This window comes from Anolis carolinensis, unplaced genomic scaffold (assembly GCF_035594765.1).
Source record: "Anolis carolinensis isolate JA03-04 unplaced genomic scaffold, rAnoCar3.1.pri scaffold_15, whole genome shotgun sequence".
Classification (NCBI taxonomy): domain Eukaryota; kingdom Metazoa; phylum Chordata; class Lepidosauria; order Squamata; family Dactyloidae; genus Anolis; species Anolis carolinensis.
The window spans coordinates 9,582,119-9,605,063 of record NW_026943826.1 but is presented as its reverse complement, the minus strand read 5'-3'; the positions used below and the strand labels follow the sequence as shown (position 1 = coordinate 9,605,063).

At 40.0% G+C, this 22,945-nt stretch overlaps 1 protein-coding gene across 1 annotated transcript in view; it reads left to right on the top strand.

Annotated features, from left to right (window-relative positions):
• The first annotated feature begins 2,070 nt into the window (after positions 1–2,070).
• The window catches only part of ssu72 (SSU72 homolog, RNA polymerase II CTD phosphatase), a 36,073-nt gene continuing 15,198 nt past the window's right edge, over positions 2,071–22,945 (top strand). Inside the window, exons 1-2 of the mRNA XM_003229864.4 lie at positions 2,071–2,288; positions 13,087–13,230. Coding sequence (XP_003229912.1) covers positions 2,209–2,288; positions 13,087–13,230 — 224 coding nt within the window. The 5' untranslated portion in view covers positions 2,071–2,208. The remainder of the gene's footprint in view (positions 2,289–13,086; positions 13,231–22,945) is intronic.

The following is a 22,945-nucleotide window of genomic DNA, read 5'->3' as shown; positions in this document are numbered from 1 at the left end:
AAGAGTGGGATTTTTTGCCTTGATATCCTGTGAAATATCACAAACCGCTGCAATTTCCCGATGTGGCCACTGAATGGCGGCAAGGGACCGTACAGTGGAGTTGTGGAGTGCTGAGGAAAAAGGCCTCTACAGCCTTTGAAGGACAGAATACGGTGGCAAAGTGGCCACCCATGAGGGCACTGCAGGGGCTACTTAGGAGGCCCTTAAGGGCTCATTGGGAATCATCATCATCATCATCATCTTGTTTGCTGTGTATTAATCTTGTGTATATAATTATTATTATTATTTATTAATAAGAAGACCTGGCTATGGCTCACAAATGGGACCCTGAAGAAGGAGACAGAAGGCCTGATCCTTGCAGCCCAGGAGCAAGACATCAGAACAAAGGCAATTCAGGCCAAGATCGAAAAATCAGCTGATAACCCAAAATGCAGACTGTGCAAGGAAAACGACGAAACCATTGATCATATCCTCAGCTGCTGTAAGAAAATCGCACAGACAGACTACAAGCAGAGGCACAACTATGTGGCCCACATGATTCATTGGAACATATGCCTCAAGTACCACCTCCCAGCAGCAAAGAACTGGTGGGATCACAAACCTGCAAAAGTACTGGAAAATGAACACACAAAGATACTGTGGGACTTTCGAATCCAGACTGACAGTTCTGGAACACAACACACCAGACATCACAGTTGTGGAAAAGATAAAGGTTTGGATCATTGATGTCGCCATCCCAGGTGACAGTCGCATTGACGAAAAACAACAGGAAAAACTCAGCCGCTATCAGGACCTCAAGATTGAACTTCAAAGACTGGCAGAAACCAGTACAGGTGGTCCCGGTGGTGATGGGCACAATGGGTGCCGTGCCAAAAGATCTCAACCAGCATTTGGAAACAATAGACATTGACAAAATTACGATCTGCCATCTGCAAAAGGCCACCCTGCTGGGATCTGCGCGCATCATCCGAAAATACATCACACAGTCCTAGACACTTGGGAAGTGTTCGACTTGTGATTTTGTGATACGAAATCCAGCATATCTATCTTGTTTGCTGTGTCATACAATGTCGTCGTGTCAATAATAATAATGATAACTTCCCAAGTGTTTAGGACTGTGATATATAATAATAATAATAATAATAATAATAATAATAATAATAATATATCATTGGTAAAGCACTTTGGTATTCTCAATGTTCAATGAGAGGCTGAGTTTCTCGTAGGTTTCTGCAAAGGTGTTTATAATAATAACTTATAATAACTTTCTTTTTATACCCCGCCTCTATCTCCCCAAAGGGGACTCAGGGCGGCTTACATGGGGCCAAGCCCGAATAAAAACAATAGCAATATAAAGCACAACAATAGACAAGAGACATGCACAATTATAAAAATTTAAACGTTACCCAATAAAAATAAATGACAAAAACTAATAAAAACATGGATTAAAACGGAGAGGTTGTAAAAGTAGACTGGGTAAAGTGCATCATATAAATATTGTAAACACGAGGTGACTGATAAAGGGCTGCAAATCCTTGGAAGTGCAAATTGGGATGGGAGTAGACCCTGTGTCTATATCAAGTTGACAAAGGTAAAAAGTGCAAAGGTTAGAGTGGCTTGTAGGTCTTCTGAATGCGCACAGACTACGTTATCATCGGCATATTGGAGTTCTATAACAGATGTGACCTTCCTGCTGAGGTTAAATAGCTTGCCATCTGCCTGATGGAACATTTCCATCAACAAGATGAAGTATCTTAGCGATGAAGATGAAAAATAAGGTTGGGGGAAATGACACATCCCTATTTGACACCTGATTCCACCTTAAATGGGTCACTTTGGGAGCCATTGCTGTCCAAAACTTGCCATCATGGAGGAGCCGTAATAAAGACTTGTTTGTATTGGGACACAACGTAGATCAAGAAGGCCTTTTATTTCCATGTTTAAATATCTATGATCTGTGTTGCTTGGCTTCCATTGCGCCAGGCCTCCTAGAGGGGCCACTTCCCGTTTCTCTATGGCCAGCTCAGCCCAGGAAGGCGGGGCCCAGACCGGGACACGTCTCCCCGAGGCCCCGCCTCTTCCGGTCCCGGCCGCAGCCATTTTGTGAGCGCGACGGGAGCCGGAGTTCCTCGGGAGCGCCGTCGCCGCCTTCGCCGGGAAGGAGGAAGCCCTGCCGCGGGGCCCTCGCCCTCGCCTCGCCCCGCCGCCATGCCCTCCTCGCCGCTCCGGGTGGCCGTGGTTTGCTCCAGCAACCAGAACCGCAGCATGGAGGCCCACAACATCCTCAGGTAAAAAAAGGCCCTCCAGGCCTAGCCAGGCCGCGCCCAGATTCGGGCCTCTCACAAGGCCAAGGCGCATCAATACGAGGGAAAGCTTTGGCCCAGTTCTGGGTAAAGCCATTCAAGTTCGATACTGACAAGATGGAAGGCGGCCAAAATGGCTACAGGCCTGGAAACCAGGAATAAAATCACACATGATCTGCTTTGATCTGGGTTATATGGCAGTGTGGACTCGGGGCCCTTCCAGGCAGGCCCTCTATCCCAGGATCTGTTTATCCCAGATTATCTGGAAGTGCAGACTCGTAAAATCCAGTTTAAAGAAGGCCCCTTTTACACAGCCATATAACCCAGATTATCAAAGAAAACTTGGGATCAGATCCAGGGATTGGGCCTGCCATATAATATCCTAAATTATCAAGGCAGAAAATCCCACAATATCTGCTTTGAACTGGATTATCTGAGGGCCCTTATGACACAGACATATAATCCATAATATCTGCTTTTAAGTGGATCATATAAGCACCATTCCACACAACCATATAAACCAGATTATCAAGAATATATGGCTGTGTGGAAGGGCCTGAAGAAAGCCTGGGATCAGATCCTGGGCTATAGGGTCTGCCATATCCCAAATGATCAAGGCAGAAAATCTCACAATATCTGCTTTGAACTGGGTTTTCCCCACAGCCATATAATCCAGAATATCAAGAATATATGGCAGTGTGGAACGGCCCGAAGAAAGCCTGGGATCAGATCCAGGGATATAGGGCCTGCCATATAATATCCCAAATTATCAAGGCAGAAAATCTCACCATATCTGGTTTTGAACTGGGTTTTCTGAGGGCCCTTCCGCACAGCCTTATAACCCAGAATATCAAGTTTGATAATCCAAAATGTTTGCTTTGAATTGGATCATTGTAGCACCATTCCACACAACCATATAATCCAGAATATCAAGAATATATGGCTGTGTGGAAGGGCCCGAAGAAAGCCTGGGATCAGATCCAGGGATATAGGGCCTGCCATATAATCACCCAAAATATCTAGGCAGAAAATCCCACAATAAACTTATCTGAGTCTATACTGCCATATATCCCAGTTCAAAGCAGATAACTTGAGCTTTTATATAGCTCTGTGGAAGGGGCCTCAGAATATCAAGGCATGTAATCCACAATATCTGCTTTGAACTGGATTATCTGAGGGCCCTTCCGCACAGGCATATGACCCAGAATCTCAAGGCAAATAATCCACAATGTCTGCTTTGAACTGAATTATGTGAGACCCCTTCCACACAGCCGTAATAATAATAAAACTTTAGTTATATGCCACCCTATCTCAAGGACTCAGGGCGGTTTCCAACATAGCAAAGGAAACCATACAACGACTTAAAACCATACAACAACTGCACATAACACGATAATGAATGTAAGTACACAAAAATACAAATCAAATCAACCACAAAATTAAGAACTAGTAACAAAATACTCCATATAACCCAGAATATCAAGGCAGATTTATCAAGGCACTATATCTGCTTTGACCTGGATTACCTGAGATCCCTTCCACACAGCCATATAACCCATAATATCAAGTCAGATAATCCACAATATCTACTTTGAACTGAGTTATCTAAGGGCCCTTCCACGCAGCCATATAAGCCAGAATATCATGGCGGATAATCTATAATATCTGCTTTAAACTGGATTATCCGAGGGCCCTTCCACAAAACCATATAACCCAGAATATCAAGGCCGATAATCCACAATATCTGCTTTGAACTGGATTATTTGAGCCCTCTTCCACACAGCCATATAAACCAGAATACCAAGGCAGATAATCCATAATATCTGCTTTCAACTGAATTATTTAAGGGCCCTTCCACACAACCATATGACCCAGAATATCAAGGTAGATAATCCACAATATTTGCTTTGAACTTGATTATCTGTGGGCCCTTCCACACAGTCATATAACCCAGAATATCAAGGCAGAATAACCCACAATATCTGCTTTGAACTAGAATATCTGAGTCCACACTACCATATATCCCAGTCCAAAGCAGATAATCTGTATTTTATGCAGCTGTTTAGAAGGGACCTGCGACATTTTGCTTTGTTCACTAGAATGCAGTTATTACATCTTCCAAAAATGGTTCAAGTACATTCTTAAAAGTCTGTTTACTTAAATAAATCTGTTATTTGTATTAGTCATTTTGATGGGGATTTATTATTAAACGCTGTGGTCATTCTGAGGCCAGGTTGATTAAATGAGCCTACAAAAGTTGTTCTCTTGTACATTTTAAAACGAGGAGCCTAGTTCTCTGGTAATTTGCTACGCTTGGAAGAGGTCATAGAAATGCAGCATATTTGTTAACAGTTTAATAAAAGGTACTGCTTTTTGTCAAGTGATTTGGTAGAAGGGGGTTGGGTGGCACCTTCAGTCCTCTGCCATCCCTCTGGCACAAGCCTGCTCTTGCCTTCCATGGGATTTCCTACTGCCAATGTAACCCAGACTTGTTAATTAGAATATTAATCTTCATAAATGAGCTCATTCTGGAACTTTCTAAATTCATTTGATCACAAATGCTATCATAGGGACTTGTTTTCCATGTTAAGAGTGCATATGATTGCCATTACAGTCCTCCCTTTTTTCATTTAGCCTTCATTTCCATCACTTCTTTTCCCTCCCAGAGTCTTGGACTGGAATTTCTTGCAGCTACACCTACATTAGGCCGAGAATAGCATTTTTCTGCATATGTATTTTAAGATCATGGTGAGGAATTCACTTGGTTGGGAGGTTCCCTCCTCTGCTGACATGCATTGCCTCCTCCAGATACCTGTTTTGCTTCTTTGTGCAGAGAGAGAGGCCTGACATTTACTTGCCTCTTTCTTTGTGGAGAATGCCCCTGCTCTCGCTATTTGTATCACTAGGGATTATGGGCCATTATTCTTTCATTTTGCTCATGCTCAGTTGTAGAACACGGGGAAGGAAAAATCCTGCAGCAGCTATCTGAGATTGGAGGTGACATTGGGATTTTGTCCCTCACAATTTGAGTGACCTGGGATAATCTCCCAAATATCCCAGATTAGTGATAATAATGGGGTTCTTCCCTCTTGCTGTTTATTTTGTATGGAGAATGAAGGAAGAAGTTGAGCTGGGGGCTACATTAGTCCTATCAACCAGATGGTTGTTTCTTTGCTCTCGGGGCTCTTCCACACAGTCATATAACCCTGATATAAAGGCAGAAAATCCCACAATATCTGCTTTGAACTGTTATCTGAGTCCACACTGCCATATATTCCAATTCAAAGCAGAAAATGTGGGATTTTATTCAGCTGTGTGAAAGGGGCCTAAGGTTTCTTCACTCCATGACATTATGTTTATTGACAGTTACTGACAAATGTTTCCATATTTGCTCAGAATACATATGAAAATAATCACTAATTTCCCCTAACTCCACTTTCCGCAAATTGGATTAATGGACACACAGTACTGTACGGTGTCTTAAGTCATCCTGGCACTGTCTTTGACATACAGTAGAGTCTCACTTATCCAAGCTAAACGGGCCGGCAGAAGTTTGGATAAGCGAATATCTTGGATAATAAGGAGGGATTAAGGAAAAGCCTATTAAACATCAAATTAGGTTATGATTTTACAAATTAAGCACCAAAACATCACGTTATATAACAAATTTGACAGAAAAAGTAGTTCAATACACAGTAATGTTATGTTGTAATTACTGTATTTACGAATTTAGCACCAAAATATCACGATATATTGAAAACATGGTCTACAAAAATGGCTTGGATAATCCAGAACATTGGATAAGTGAGACTCTACTGTAATTAAATTATCATGGATAAAGCAGTGTCGTCGACTTGGAAACCTTTTACTGGTCTTTTCATAGAGTCAAGTGGTTCTTTCCCAGTTGTTAAGTTGCACCTATGTAAACTCTTGAATATTTAGTGGTTTGCATCACTGCAAATCCAGAACTTCCTGGTTTGTGTGACTCATGGTGACACAAGTAAAGCAGTCACTTTTAAAAACAATGTTGTTAATTATTTCTTCCAAGGAACACTGAATGACTATAGAAATTAAGTACATTATGTATAACATTGGAACTGTAGAATAAGCATGTGCTTCAACGATTGTTTGTGGCAACTGTGTCCCTGCAAAGATGCTGGGACTCCATTATGGTGCATTCTGCTTAAATGTTGTATTACACTATGAGTAATAACACAACTAAGAATAAAAAACTAAGGCCCTTGGTATCATCTGGAGTTTGATTTCAGAACTTCCCATCCACTCATGGATATCAAAATCCGTAGATGCTCATTGTAAGGAGAGTCTGGTAATGAATAAAATGGTGATGATGCAATGGAGTAGTATAATAATCTTGCTCATATAAATGCCAAAATCAAAAGTTGCTTTTTGGATTAAAAATTACATTTTCAAATCATGGATGGGTGAATCTACGAATACAGAATTTATGAATGCAGAAGACTGACTGTAATAGCTATAAACATATTATAGGAGCTATTAATTAGGTGAGCTTTCAGGCTACACAATTGTAGTACAGTAGAGTCTCACTTATCCAACATAAACACCCCGGCAGGACCTTGGATAAGCGAATATGTTGGATAATAAGGAGAGATTAAGAAAAAGCCTATTAAACATCAAATTAGATTATGATTTTACAAATTAAGCACCAAAACATCATGTTAAACAACACATCTGGCAGAAAAAGTAGTTCAATACTCAGTAATGCAACGTAGTAATTACTGTATTTACGAATTTCGCACCAAAATATCATGATATATTGAAAACATTGACTACAAAAATGCGTTGGATAATCCAGAACGTTGGATAAGCGAGTGTTGGATAAGTGAGACTACTGTATTTTGAACTGTCATGACTACAACCTTTGGACCCTGTGATTTGTACTTTTGTGAGGTGCCAGAGCTCTGACTGAGAATCCACAGGACAGAGGCATGCCAATTAAAGTGGGATCATAGTGCTCTAATTGCATAATGCGAAATAGCTTGGGGAAAATAAGATTCCAGGCAATTGTTAGTACACATACACATAAAATAGCTCTGGCTGTACTCCTTATAACTTGGAAGTGTATTTCACTGTTTCACAGCAGTATTTTACAATTCATAAGAGATGATAGATAACAGATTATCTATCCCACAGCAATCCTAAATCTGAGAACATATCCTTCTGGAAACCAGACAACTACTGGAACGATGCCTTCATATAAAGAATACTGTATTATTTAACTTCTGGTACAAGGGAAGTTTAAAAGTTTGTATCGGAGTAATTACAACCCAGAGTTGCACAATGGCGGCCTTTTAACCGGATGATGCAAGATAACATGCTGTGAAAATATTTTTGTAAGTCGTCAGTCTGGATGAATGCAAACAGCTTGGGTTTATGACTATAGTCTTCAACATCGGTATTATACAAGGTCTCATTTAAAATGACAATGACTGAAGTGGTGTCTTGTATATCAGATTGTTTGCTTTACTGGATAGGCAGTGGCTTATTTTGTCAGATGTTTGAAGCTGTACAAGTTTTAGTTTTTCTCTCCTGATCTTCCTCTATGGTTGACAGAGTGGCAACAAAGAGTTACCACACGCTATTGTTAGAATGGAGGTAAAGTACCTGGTGCTTTGACTACAGATTGAATAAGCACCTACCACAGTATTTAAGGATTATAGGCATTATAATCCCCATTTGGAAAGGATGAAATTACTTATACCTTAGGTTGTTGTGAATTTTCCAGGCTACTTACAAGTGCAGGAAATGGTAGCCAGGGATATAGTGACTGACCAAGTCATGAAGGGAGTTCGCAGGCAAATATCAGTCCTAACCCTGTTCATTGTTACTGTTTGCAAGAAAAATCAGACCATAAATAAGGTCCCACAACATTGCCTTGTCTGTTGTGATTATGGTTGAGTGGCACTACCTTCTTGGAATCCTTTTTCAGGATTATAGCATCAGTTCTTTGAAGACATCTCCATAATCGACATTATGTTTGAACCTGGGTTTTTCCATGGAAAGGGGAATTCCAGAATATGGCATCATGGAAATTGAAGTGGAATAAGTTGACGTAACCTGATAACTTAATGAATAAACATGATCTAATAGCGTGTACCAAAAACTAGATTTGGCTCTGGATACTTTTATCTACATTGTGGATGTCTTGACGTGGTTTAGTCTTTACTGAATTACAGGTTAGGTGTCTGCTAGAAGTTTATTTTGAGTTTTCAAATGTATAACAGACAAATTGAGGTTTAGAACTGTTTGATGTCTTTCTGTTTTCTCACTTATAGGCTGCACAGAATCATGGCTAAATTTTAGTTATCCTATGCACATAACCTTGGTGCATGGGATGATAATAACAGTTTAGCCGTGATGGCAAACGGTGATTCATATGCCCCATCACCAATTTTATTTCTCTGTTGTGGCTGGTTATAAAACTTGGGTTTTATTCTAAACCACAGTTAAGCCTCCTTACATTTAGCATTGTGACTGAATTAGGCCATTGTGGCTGGGATGAGTGCCAGATGTAGGTAAAATGTTTGAGGAACAAATCAGATTTGGATTTGTTTGACACACTCACATCAGAATCCAGCCTGTGACATCAACAGATGAGTAAGTTTATTTAAAAGATCTTCAACATGAATGTGCAAGTAAAGGGCTTATTTTAAGCTACTTAACACGCATATGAAGCAACCAAATATTTGCTTTCGTCCTGGGTTTTGCTCTTAGCTCTCTTCTGTGACTACTACACATTGTGGAGACTTACATATGTGGAGATTTCCTGCTGCACAGATGGAAAACAATTGAAGCATGAATTGCATTAGCCTTGTTGCAGGAGGGGAAGAGATCCACATCAAATTGCGGCAACAAAAGGAGTTATGATATTGCTTACACACATTTACAGGGGCCAAAGGACATGCACAAGTGGCCAACTTAAGCCTTTAAAAGAGATTTGGATTATTTTTTATAGCTAGGCTGAGGACGTGTAATACAGAAGGGAAAAGTTTTGGGGGAGGATGCTGAAACTTTACGAAGTACTAATTCTGTACTTTTAATTGTACTTTCCAGCCCACTTTGCATACCCTACGGGACAGGCCTGTATTTGAATACATGAGTTTGCTTCTGTCCTGTATAGATAGTGCTTGGAAAGTTCAAAAGGGAGGCTGCGTGCAAAAGTTTCATATTGGTTACGAAGTGGCATGATTAATTAGAAATGCCTTTGCTGAGCATTCCTAGTGCCCTTCCAGTAGGGAACTGCCGTCTTTAATTCTCAATGAAATGTTTGTTTTTTCAAACATATTTATTCTAGAGCTTCTAACTCAATGGCTGCAGGATATATTTCAGACGAAAGAACTATAGAAATCAGCCTCACTATTCAGTGCATAAGAAAACTGTGAAATTCATGGAGTTGCCATGAATCACTAGGCAGCTGGATGCATATGTACAGAACAAAACATTTAGAGCATGTAAAGTTCCCTTTTGTGTATGACATCAACAGCTTTGTTACTTTGCTGATTTGGGTGAGCAATCCAGGCCTTGTTCTTAGTACTTGATGTTTAAAATGTAATACCAGAGATGAAGCATTGTCAGATAAATTGTGTTTTAGTTATCAAACCAGCTGTCCATCTGTACCCATTTTCAGTGAAGCCTGACTCATCTCTCATAAGCTATAATTAGGCCCATAATTTGCATGTGGAGTGAGACACAATGTTCCCTTGTTTGCTATTCCCAGTGTATGAAACACAAATGTATTGCTTCATATCTGTGTATGAGAGCGAGAGAGTGAGAAAGAAAGGGATTACAAACAATTGAAGGAAATAAGCTTCAGTGACAGAGTTCTGCTAGGTTGTAGATAGGTGCCTCTTAAATTTATGAGGATTATCTATTATACATAAGATTTACTATTTCATCCCAGTGTCTGTTTCTAGGTCCTCCCATGTGTTGTCAACTTCTGCTGGTGGTAAATCATAGAGTCGTACTGGAGGATTTAAGAGATTCCTAGAATCGTATATTGACTGTAGAATTGTGCAGGAGGAACTAGAGTTTTATAGAAAGTTATTGTCCAAGGTTTTTAAAAAAGTACAGTAGAGTCTCACTTATGCAAGCTAAACGGGCCGGCAGAACCTTGGATAAGTGAATATCTTGGATAATAAGGAGGGATTAAGGAAAAGCATATTAAGCATCAAATTAGGTTATGATTTTACAAATTAAGCACCAAAACATCACGTTAGACAACAAATTTGGCAGAAAAAGTAGTTCAGTACGCAGTAATGTTATGTTGTAATTACTGTATTTATCAATTTAGCACCAAAATATCACGATATATTGAAAACATTGACTACAAAAATGCCTTGGATAATCCAGAACCTTGGATAAGCGAGTCTTGGATAAGTGAGACTCTACTGTATTGTTTTTAATTTGTGGTTTCCCATTTTCATGGGGGTCCTCTTCGACTAACCCAAGCAAATGTGGAAGGCTAACTATATATGGAGTTTGGTTGCTAGAATTTCCATTTAAATGGGTTTGGGAGTGTACGTGAAATCTTGGAAAGCTGCTGCCCATCATAGACAGTACTAGTATTTTGATATTTCTTCCCTTAAGGTAGCATGAACACTTACCTCAAGGAGGGAAATCATACTGCTTAAACGTAAACACACAAATAGATAGTTGTGAATATTGCTGTTCCTATCTTCTCAGCATCTTTTCTTGTGTCAGGTTACTTTTATGTGTTATTATTCCTTTGTAAATATAAGCAGTGGCCTAACTGGAAGTGTATGCTGGAAGTGTAAAGGAAAATGAACTGTATTGAGTTGGTGACATGTTTGCACAGGATTATTGAAGCAGACAGTTTCTAGGAGGAAACGCATGGCTGTTAATCCCATGCTGTTTGTGGGGATGGCTTGTGCATCGTGCAGTTGGCCAGCACAGTAATAGTGCTGCTTGTGCTGTGTAACTGACTGACACATGACTATAGTTATATATTATTGAGAACCACAGCTCCTGCTGGAGGAAGTGGCTTTTTCAAAAGCACTTTCTCTTAAGTAGTTGAGGCATGAAACTGTTTTTGGTTTTTGTACCTGAATCTGCAGATAGTGGAAAACAGCATGTTTGGGATGCCTCTGTACAAAAAAAGCTTTCTACATTGAAGATAAACATACTGTAATTGCAAGAAGACCATAGTGCCATTTTTTTGGTGTATGCGAATAAGGTATATGTGTGTGTGTGCACTTGAAAACTTTCCATGTTCAGGAATAGTAAGTAAGTAAGTAAAAGTTTATTTGTATACCACCCTCTCTCCCAAAAGGGACTCAGGGCGGTTTCCAATATAAAATCAGCATAAAACATTGTACAATAAAACACTGAAAACACTATAAAACGCTATAAGAATTAAAAACAAAAACAAAACATAACAATTGACTAAAACAATCACATAAGCAGAAGGAATATAATCACTCAAATAACATATGAATCTGAAAAGAAAAAAGAAAAAAACCCACTGGGATGGAGGAGACGATGGCCTGGAGGGACCACTAGAACTAAAATACAATGTTATATTCTAATATGCTTTCGGGCAGAGGAATATAGTGCAATGTTTCAAGTCAAAGAGATGGCCTGTGCAACTACTATAGCTATGGGCTATAGTCATTTTTTATTTTTCCTTGATGTGCTGGGGGCCTAAGCAAGCTGATGATGGGGCAAGAGAGCATCTGTACAAAGAATATCTTTATATGAATGTATTATGCTGGAGCAGCATTGCTTTTTGCCATCTCCAACTGTAGCTCACTTTCCTCAGCCAACGTAAGGAGCCTGCCACTTTCTAAATTCTCATCCAAAGCAACACGAGAGATATAGCATCAGTCAAAGAAGTCCATACGCAAGGCCTCTGGATCCACAAATTCAATCAAACCACAACTCAAAAATATTTGAAGAGAAAAAACTATTGGTCCTTGATGAAATACAAAGTGCTTTCAAGTGTCTTAGAAATTTCCAGCACCTAAACATAGCTCACCATGTTTCCCTCACTGCCATGCTTACAGGAATAATCTTTGAAACAGTATGTGTTATTTCTAAATCACAAATGGTGAAACCCAAGAGAGACAGTTTTTGAGGGTCTGCTAATGGCTTAATTAATAAACACTTGAAAACGGACAATCTTCTGAAAGACCTGTGATTAGAGTATTTAATAATCTCAAGATATTTGTCAGTTCAGAGGTTGCATAATTGGTATTAACACCTTTACACTTAACTCCTCTTCCTCATTAAATCATGCTGCATTGTCCCCTTGCAGAGTGTGTAAACCTACCGTGTTTCCCCGAAAATAAGACAGTGTCTTATATTAATTTTTGCTCCCAAAGATGTGCTAGGTCTTATTTTCAGGGGATGTCTTATTTTTCCATGAAGAAGAATTCACATTTATTGTTGAACAAAAAAATGAACATTATATACTGTACAGTAGTTGTCATCACAAACCAGCATAACCAGACAAACTGTGAATCCTATCAAGAATTTCTTGTTACTACCATTATTTCCATGTACAACTGGTATGTACATTTACTAATCCTGCATGCACTGGTGTTCTGTTTGGTAGGCATGCTTCCAAACAAAAACTTTGCTAGGTCTTACTTTTGGGGGAGGCCTTATATTTAGCAATTCAGCAAAACTTCTACTAGGTCTTATTTTTTGGAGATGTCTTATTTTCGGGGAAACAGGGCAGATCTATGAAAGTTAATGGACATCTCTCTCTCTTTGTGTCTTTCAGTAAACGTGGTTTCAGCGTTCGCTCCTTTGGCACTGGGACTCATGTGAAACTGCCAGGACCAGCGCCGGACAAGCCAAACGTTTACGATTTCAAAACAACATACGATCAGATGTACAGTGACCTGCTTAGGAAAGACAAGGAACTGTATCCCTGCGGAATGCCTTTTTCAAAACGTCACTGTTCTCTTTTCGGAAAGGTGTTCTTCACCCCTATGCATAAGGAATATGCTGCTACTTGACGGGGGCAAGGTCTTGGTGTTCCCGATTCTAGGCAGGTGCTTCACAAGATGGAAGGGTTCTTAAACACGCCCATGGAATAGCTTTCCCCTCCATTGGCTAGCGGTGCATGCCTCGGGGCGGTTAGAGGAGAAGTCAACACTTGCAGATTTCTTGGGATATGATTGCAATTCCATTGTCATAACTGCAAGAAGGCCACCAAAGTAGCAGCTCCACCCAGAAGTGAGTTTGTAGTTATAAAATTGCTAGGGACCCACAACCAAAGCTTGACTTCAGTATGCAGTGTTTTAGTGGAGAATATTCAGACACTTAGATTGATTCAGGCCAAGTGACCATTGCTGGCATTTTTTCCAACCAAGAATGGGTCTTAATTGCTCATTCCCAACTAAACTGTTCCAAAATGCTCATCAATGTAGCCCCCAAAAGTATGCAACAATTGGGGAAATTATTTTTCTCCAACATAGCTCTGTGGTCAGACTGCCACCAGGAGTTGACCAAAGTATTGCAAAAGAATATTTTGATACTCCAGCTTATGATCAGCTTCAGGTAGAATTTCTTGTCAGTTAGAAGTTGACCATAAAAGCCACACTTGAAGAATCTGAAGCTTTAGAGAGGCAATTTAATCAAATTAAATTGTAATTGCAGAACAGTGATGATGGTGGAAATGCATCCCTAGAAACACGTAAGAGTGCCTGACACCTTCATCCAATGTAATTGCTCCTGCACTGTATTTTACCATCATGAGGATGTTTCTTTTCATTGGGCAGGCTGTCAAGTATAACACACTCCTAAGTAGTTCAGTGAAGGAAGCAGGTAAGAGATGACTTGACCCAAGGAAAAAAATGCTTAGTTGTCACCCTTCTTTGGAAGAGGCTAAAATGCAGGTGTGACCTCCTGAAAGCCTTGACTTCGATGCACACGTTCTGCCTCAGTTGTACCCTCTAAACTGAGTATACTTTCAAGCATGCCTTGAGTGGCTGGGGTCCATGCATACCCTGAATTTGCTTTTCCTCTTTTAGACCTATAAGCGTATTTATGCAAAATGAAATAACACTTTTCACTTTTTTGATGGGAGTTGAAGTTCACTTTATTAGAGTCTTTTGATGGGATTAATACAGGAGGGGGCGGGGTTGGGACAAAAATGAACTTATTCTTAGAGGTTAGACTAGCCTAACTTTAAAACCAGAGACAAAGGGAAAGTGCATGAAGAGGTTTGAAGAATACGATTGCCCAAAACGCTTATGCTGTAGAACAGTGATTCTCAAAGTGGGCGCTACTGCCCCCGGTGGGTGCTGGAGCGATCCAGGGGGGTGGTGATGGCACCTATTAGGACACGGGAGCAGGGCCTCTTCCCAAGTGCCGGAGACGGCTGAGCACCTGAGGAGCCTGTTAGGACACACGGGGGTGGAGCTAGAGGAGTGGGCGTGGCTTCTTCCCAAGAGCCCAAGACAGGGCTGAGAATCTATACCTCTCCTGAGGTGCTTGTTGGGACACAGGGCGGAGCTAGGGAAGGGGGCGGGGACTCCTTCCAAAAGCCTGAGACAGGGCTGAGCCTCTATACCTCTCCTGAGAGGCCTTTTAAGACTAAAGGGCAGGGCTAGGAGTGGGGGCGGGGCCTCTTCCCAAGAGCCTGAGACAGGGCTGAGCCTCTATACCTCCCCTGAGGCGCTTGTTAGAACATGGGGGCGGGGTATAGAGGTTCAGCCCCGTCAGGCACTTGGGAAGAAGCCCCGCCCCCTCCTCTAGCCCCACCTCCTGTGTCTTGGCAGGTGCCGCAGGATAGGGATAGAAGCTCAGCCCTACCTCAGAGCTCATAACTCCGCCCATCCTAGTCCTTGCTGCCCATTTGTGGCCCCGGCCACCCCTCTAAGCCCCCCCCCCCTTTCCAGAGGACAGTGAGTCATATATTTTCTGGAAAGGGGGCGGTAGGCCAAATATGTTCGGGAACCACTGCTGTAGAAGGACTAGAACCTTGACAGTGTCAGTCTTCTAGCCTAGATCTTTTAGAAACTATAGCATTTTTCATTCCACACCCTACTCCTAGCCCATTTAATAACAGGCGGAATGCTTTGTCTGGAAGGAACACCCTGCTTAGGTAGTTAAGTAACTGGAGGTCCCCTAATACAGTAGAGTCTCACTTATCCAACATAAACGGGCCGGCAGAACGTTGGATAATAAGGAGGTAATAAGGAAAAGCCTATTAAACATCAAATTAGGTTATGATTTTACAAATTAAACATCAAAACATCATGTTATACAACAAATTTGACAGAAAAAGTAGTTAAATACACAGTAATGCTATGTAGTAATTACTGTATTTACGAATTTAGCACCAAAATATCACAACGTTTTGAAAACGTTGACTACAAAAATGCGTTGGATAATCCAGAACGTTGGATAAGTGAGACTCTACTGTATTTCCTTTTTCTCTGGAGATGAGAGGGGAAGTTGCAGAGGCTGGAAGCGCAATGCTGCTTACACTCCAGCTTGGTGAATGTGCTTTAGCCTGGTCTTTCCTTGGCAACACATTTTCTGTGCATGATGGAAAACGTTGGGAAAAATGTCTTTCCCTGAATCTCCACCAGCAGCCTGAAGTGGTATGTGCCAGACCCTGTCACCATATAAACAACAGCGAGAGGGCTGCTTCCAGTCATGACTGTCCATACCATTCACATATAGCCTAGCTGTCTTCTTCCCTCCTACCTGCCCTGAGATGGTGATCCTATTGGAGGGACTAGGGGTCCGTTTTCAAAAGGCGCGTTTCCTTAGATGTTTTGAGGATGTGTGATGCTTGCTTTTCTTGTTAAAGAATTGTTGTATTGAGACACCTGACACAATTAAAACAAATCCTTTGGCCCCCTTGTCCATGCTCTTGGAGTTGCTTATTTTTAATCCAGCCTTGTTATAGAGAGGCATAACTGTTCCTGTCAAGCACTCCTTCCCTGCAAGGGTGAATTGAAGCAGTCAGGAGAAGACGCTAGTTCTGGTCCTCCAGGTGTTCTGGACTTCAGCTCCCAGAAATCCCAGTTAGGAAAAGTTGGAACTGAAATCCAAAATACCTGGAGGACCAAAGGTTGGGAACCACTGCTCTAGTTGAACCTTGAGGCTCAAACTTTATGGTTTACAGCCAAGAGTGGCCCAACACTGGCATCAAGTAACTGACCAAACTGCAGAATGAGGTGGACCGATTTCAGAAACATGGGGTTTTATGGGTTTTGATGTTAATGAAACAGCTAGAAGGGGCTACATACAGACAGAGGGATGTTCTGCTTTTGAAATGGAGATATGGATGATCTGAAGAAGCCCTTCTACTGAAGCCTTAGGTATCACTCCCTAGTTCTTGCTTTCATGGTAAATAAGGTCTTCTTTCAGCCTTCAGTTTACATAGGTATATGTGTTTTATTTATTATGCAAACTTTTCAGAGCAGCACCTCCATTTTAAGCGGGTGTAGGTGCCACTGTGGCATCAAGGAAAGGGTTTCCGACTATTAAAGTATAGAAATCGGGTATCCTGCAGATATTGTGGAAAGGTTTTTTGGCTCTCCAGCTTCCCCCATCTCATCACCTCCAGTCTGCCTGGTCAGTCAAGGAAACAGCAATCCCAGCCAGGCAAAAAGGGCAACAGGGACGACAAACCAAGGAACTCAAGGTAAAAATCTGCTTAGAATGACAAGCTTCCATTTCCCTTTCTCCCTCTCTATAGGGAACTGGAGTGTGTGGGGTGGGGTGACTCAGTATTCAAGGTAAATTGAAGATCATCTGTATTGAGAAATGTTCCCTATTTACGGTCCCCTACAGTGATGCTTAGAAACATGCAACGCCAAGAAGGAAAGAGTGGCTGTAGTTCAGTGGTATTACACATAAATTGCATTTTTTTTTCTGGTGCCTGGTCTTCTGTCCCTTCTTAAAAGAGTCTGAAAGACACCTCAGAGAGCCAAGGCCAATTTTGAGCAGTTAGAGCAGGGGTCCCCAAACTAAGGCACGGGGGCCACATGCGGCCCATCGAAGCCATTTATCCGGCCCCCACAGCACAAAGGCAGAAGGGGGTTGGGCTAAATGACCCAAGGGTTCTCCTCTTCTCATTATTACTATTATTATTATTATTATTATTATTATTATTATTATTATTATTATTATTATTATTAACATTGAGGCTGGGAGGCCATATGTCAGGGGTGCTTTGCTTGTGCTTTTGATGCACAATGGCAGAAGAGTGTTGGACTAAATGGCCCAAGGGGTCTCTTCCAACACTCTTTATTACTGTTGTTGTTGTTGTTGTTGTTATTATTATTATTATTATTATTATTATTATTAATAACAACATTGAGGCTGGGAGGCCATCTGTCAGGGGTGCTTTGCTTGTGCTTTTGGTGTACAAAGGCAGAAGGGGGTTGGACTAAATGGCCCAAGGGGTCTTTTCCAACACTCTTTATTACTGTTGTTGTTATTATTACTATTATTATTAGTAATAGTATTAACACTGAGGCAGGGAGGCCATCTGTCAGGGTTGCTTTGCTTGTGCTTTTGGTGCACAAAGGCAGAAGGGGGTTGGACTCAATGGCCCAAAGGGTCTCTTCCAACCATTATTATTATTATTATTGCTTGGTGGCCAACTATAGTCCGGCCCTCCAATGGTCCGAAGGATCGTGAACTGGCCCCCCAGTCTAAAAAGTTTGGGGACCCCTGAGTTAGAGTACTGGCTTAGTTTTAGTATAAGGCAGACAGCAGCAGCAACAATGACAACTTAAAACAAAAAAGCAGAAAAGATTGTATGAGGCAGTTGTTGCCTAAATTATCTTGCTATTCCTAATTAGACTTTACCAACTGAATCAGTTTGATGTATGTGTTGAGTCTGCATTCAGCAATTAGTTTAAAGATTGGGGACTAGGCAGCAGGATTTTCCCTCCTGTGTGTTTTGGTAAGCACAAGAGTGAATACATTTTAGGTAAGAGGTGCTAAGGTTTTTGTTGGAAGCCTAAATCTAACCAAGCAAAGGCTCAGACCAGGGCACATCTACCCTGACATGGGGACGATCTGGAATGTCAGATTCCAGATTAGCTAAAAAATATGCAACCACGATAAAGGTTCAAAGCATGGAACATTATGTACAATAGAGTCTCGCTTATCCAACGTAAACAGGCCGGCAGAACGTTGGATAAGCGAATATGTTGTGCAAGCTGTGGTGCAAGCTGATGAGCAGCCAGCTGAGACCAATCACTGACCAAGAGGTCATGAGTTCGAGACCAGCTCGGAGCCTGCATTTGTCTTGTCTTTGTTCTATGTCAAGGCATTGAATGTTTGCCTATATGTGTAATGTGATCCGCCCTGAGTCCCTTTCGGGGTGAGAAGGGCGGAATACAAATGCTGTAAATAAAGAAATAATAAATATGTTGGATAATAAGGAGAGATTAAGGAAAAGCCTATTAAACATCAAATTAGGTTATGATTTTACAAATTAAGCACCAAAACATCCTGTTATACAACCAATTTGACAGAAAAAGTAGTTCAATACACAGTAATACTATGTAGTAATTACTGTATTTACGAATTTAGCACCAAAATATCACAATGTATTGAAAACATTGACTACAAAAGTGTGTTGGATAATCCAGAACGTTGGATAAGCGAGTCTTGGATAAGTGAGACTCTACTGTATATTAGAGCATCATATACATAATAATGTTAACAATAATAATACAACTGATGATCAAATTCAGTCAGCTGTAGTGACACACAGTAGTAACAGAGTATAAAGAGCAGTTTTCAGTATAGAACCATATCTACAAGACTCCAACTGAATTATGTTAACAACACAGTATGTGTACATTCAATCTCTCCAAAATGGTATGTGATAATATGCTGTGAAACTAAATAAATCAGTATACAATTCAGTTGACTCAAACCTCAAATTCAGCTGGAGTCTTGTAGATATTGTTCTATACTGAAAAGTGCTATAAATCTGTAAGTTACTACTGTGTGTCACTACAGCTGACTGAATTTGATCCTCAGTTGTATTATTATCGTTAACATTGTTATGTATATGATGCTCTAATACAGGGGTCCTCAAACTTTTTAAGCCGAGGGCCAGTCCACAATCCTTCAGACTGTTGAGGGGCCGGATTACCATTTGAAAGAAAATACAAACAAATTCCGATGCACACTGCATATGTCTTATTTGTAGTGCGAAAACAACAACAACAACAACAACAATGAAAGAACAATACAATATTTAAAAATAAAAACAATTTTAACCAACATACATTTATCAGGATTTCAATGGGAAGTGTGGTCCTGCTTCTGGCCAATGAGATAGTCAAATTAATTAGGGTTGTTGTTGTTGTTGTGTGCCTTCAAGTCATTTCAGACTTTGGGTGAGCCTAAGTCTAAAATTTATTTATTTATTTATTTATTATTGACTGCATTTATTTACTACATTTGTATCACACCCTTCTCACCCCAAAGGGGACTCAGAGTGGCTTACAAATTATATGTACATACAATATATTATATTATTAGCATAGCACAATATTAGCATTATATATTACTATATTGAACTATACCACTATACAGTAATATTATTAGTAATACTAGCTGTGCCTGGCCACATGTTGCTGTGGCGAAGTATGGTGGTATGGGAAATAAAGTATTGAGGAATTGGTGGTAGTTAAGGTAAAGGGTAAAGGTTTTCCTCTGACATTAAGTCCATTATAAATGGGTTATATAGCTGTGTGGAAGGGCCTTGAGTCCACACTGCCATATAATCCAGTTAAAATCTGATAATCTGTATTTTATAGGCAGTGTGGAAGAGGCCTAAGTGAGGCCTAACTCTGCCTGTCCCCTGGGCTGAGTGGGTTGCTAGGAGACCAAGTGGGCGGAGCTTAGCCTTCTAACTGGCAGCAATTGGAATAAAAACAATTATTCCTCTCCCTCTAATTAGGACTTTATTTTTCTTTTCTTTTTGTTGTATGATCGTAGAGGCATGGATGAGGGGTTGTGCTGCCAAGTTTAGTGTTTCTGGGATGTGCAGTTTTGTTGTTTTGTCCTAGGCCGAAATTTCATTACCCTTTTATATATATAGATTATTAGCATAGCACAATATTAGCATTATATATTGCTATATTGAACTATACCACTATACTGTAATATTATTAGTAATATTATATGTAATGTAGAATATATAATTAATATTATTATATGGTATTATTATTAGTGTTATATTGTATTACATTATAATATTATCAATATTATATGTATATACAATATATTATATTATAAAACTGAGGGCGGGGGCCAGGTAAATGACCTCCACCCCCGGGCCTTAGTTTGGAGACCCCTGCTCTAATATATATATTATGTTCCATGCTTTGAACCTTTATCGTGGTTGCATATTTTTCAGATATTGTTTAGAATAGACATCTGTATTTAGTTATTATTAGATTCCAGATTAGCTCCAGGATGGTTTTGACTGTTGCAGATATGGGGAGGAGTCCTATCAGTCCAGCGCATCAATACTACTAAATGGCCACCCTTACCACCACCTATCTACTCATAATGGTGGTGAGAAGCTGCAACATGGCTTGTCAGTTGCTCCTCACCTGGAGTGATGTTGGAATGAGTGACACTGTGGGAGAGAAGGAATCATCAGCATCTCCCAGGGAATATAGGATGGCCATGTAAATATATGGTTGGTTCCGTTTTAGAATCTCAGAGTTGGAACTGTCCCAGAGTCATGGTTTGTTCTGGATTCTCAGGGAGAATTTGGAGCAGCTTGCGACTTCTATTAAAAGACTATGGCTTTGGCCTGTATTAACTCAAATCAGCTCTGCGTCGTGCAGCCACCACGAAACCGATTCACCCTATACTTCGGGATAGCGGGTTAGTGTAGATGTGCCACCCAGACTTTCACACAGAAGGAGATAGTCTTGGTGACTGTTAATATCTCAAAGCTAGTTCTACAGACCTTTCTTAATACATTTGATGGTTTCTTATCAAGTAGCCATTGTAAATAGCGTTTATTGTACAAGCATAGTGCCAACTAGTCAGTCGATTTATCTCGGTCATAGACCAGCATCAAAAGAAAAAAGTTAATTTTTAATATAAGATACATAAAACTAGAATATGTTAAATTAATCATTTATTTATTTACAGTAGAGTCTCACTTATCCAAAATAAACGGGCCGGCAGAATGTTGGATAAGCAAATATGTTGGATAATAAAGAGAGATTAAGGAGAAGCCTATTAAACATCAAATTAGGTTATGATTTTACAAATTAAGCACCAAAACATCATGTTATACAACAAATTTGACAGAAAAAGTAGTTCAATATGCAGGAATGCTACGTCGTAGTTACTGTATTTATGAATTTAGCACCAAAATATCACGATATATTGAAAACATTGACTACAAAAATGCGTTGGATAATCCAGAACGTTGGATAAGTGGATGTTGGATAAATGAGACTCTACTGTATTTAATACATTTATATCCCACCCTTCTCACCCCGAAGGGGACTCAGAGCAGCTTACAAATTAAATTTACATATAATATATTATTTCCATAGCACAATACTGGCAATAAATTACCATATTGTACCATATCTATATATTGTAATATTATTAATAATACTACATGTAATATATAATTAATATTATTATATTGTATTAGTATTATATTGTATTACAAAATAACATTAATATTATATGTATATACAATATATTATAATATATATTATTGTAAATTATATTGTATATATGTATATATGCATGTGTGTATACATATATATACACACACACACACACACATATATATATATATACATACATATATATATGTATAATTAGCAAAGCATGTTACTGGTGGTGTTACTTGTGTGTCAGAAGTGACTTAAGAACATACTGCAAGTCGCTTCTGGTGTGAGATAATTGGCTGTCTACAGAGATGTTGCTCAGGGGACGCCTGGATGTGTTACCATCCTGCCGGGAGGCTTCTCTTATGTCCCCGCAAGCTAGAGCTGACAGGCGGGAGCTCACCCCATCTCACGGATTCAAACCACCAACCTTCAGATCAGCAGTTCAGCCAGCACAAGGGTTTAACCCATTGTGCTACCGCAGCTCCTTATAAGATACATAAAACTAGAATATGTTAAATTAATAATTGATAACCACTGATAAGTGGAGGGGTACTATTAAGTATAAATAAAATAATGAGATATTAAGGATGTTTATTTATGGATTTTTTAATGTTCTTTGTATCCCGGATACTTTATTGTTCACGCTGCCCTGAGTCCCTATGGGTTAGAAGGGCGAGATATAAATCTTGGAAATAAAAATGGAAATAAATAATTATTTTTTATCACAGCCAAATTAGTCAAAAACCACAACTGGATTGTGAAAATGGCTGTGCTTTTAACTTGTAGTGCATACAACTGTCCTGCACAGTGTAATCGGAAGCCTTCATTGATTGCTTCTGTAGGCTTTTTTTAATGGCTCACTTTTGGATTCCCTTTCCCTTTTTGAAAAAAGGCTATAGTTATTGCTATATCCAAGAAGAACTGGACTTTTTCCAGCACGATTGAGTAATGCCAGGAAAACTCACTTGTCCTAGCCTTGCTGGTATTACTCAT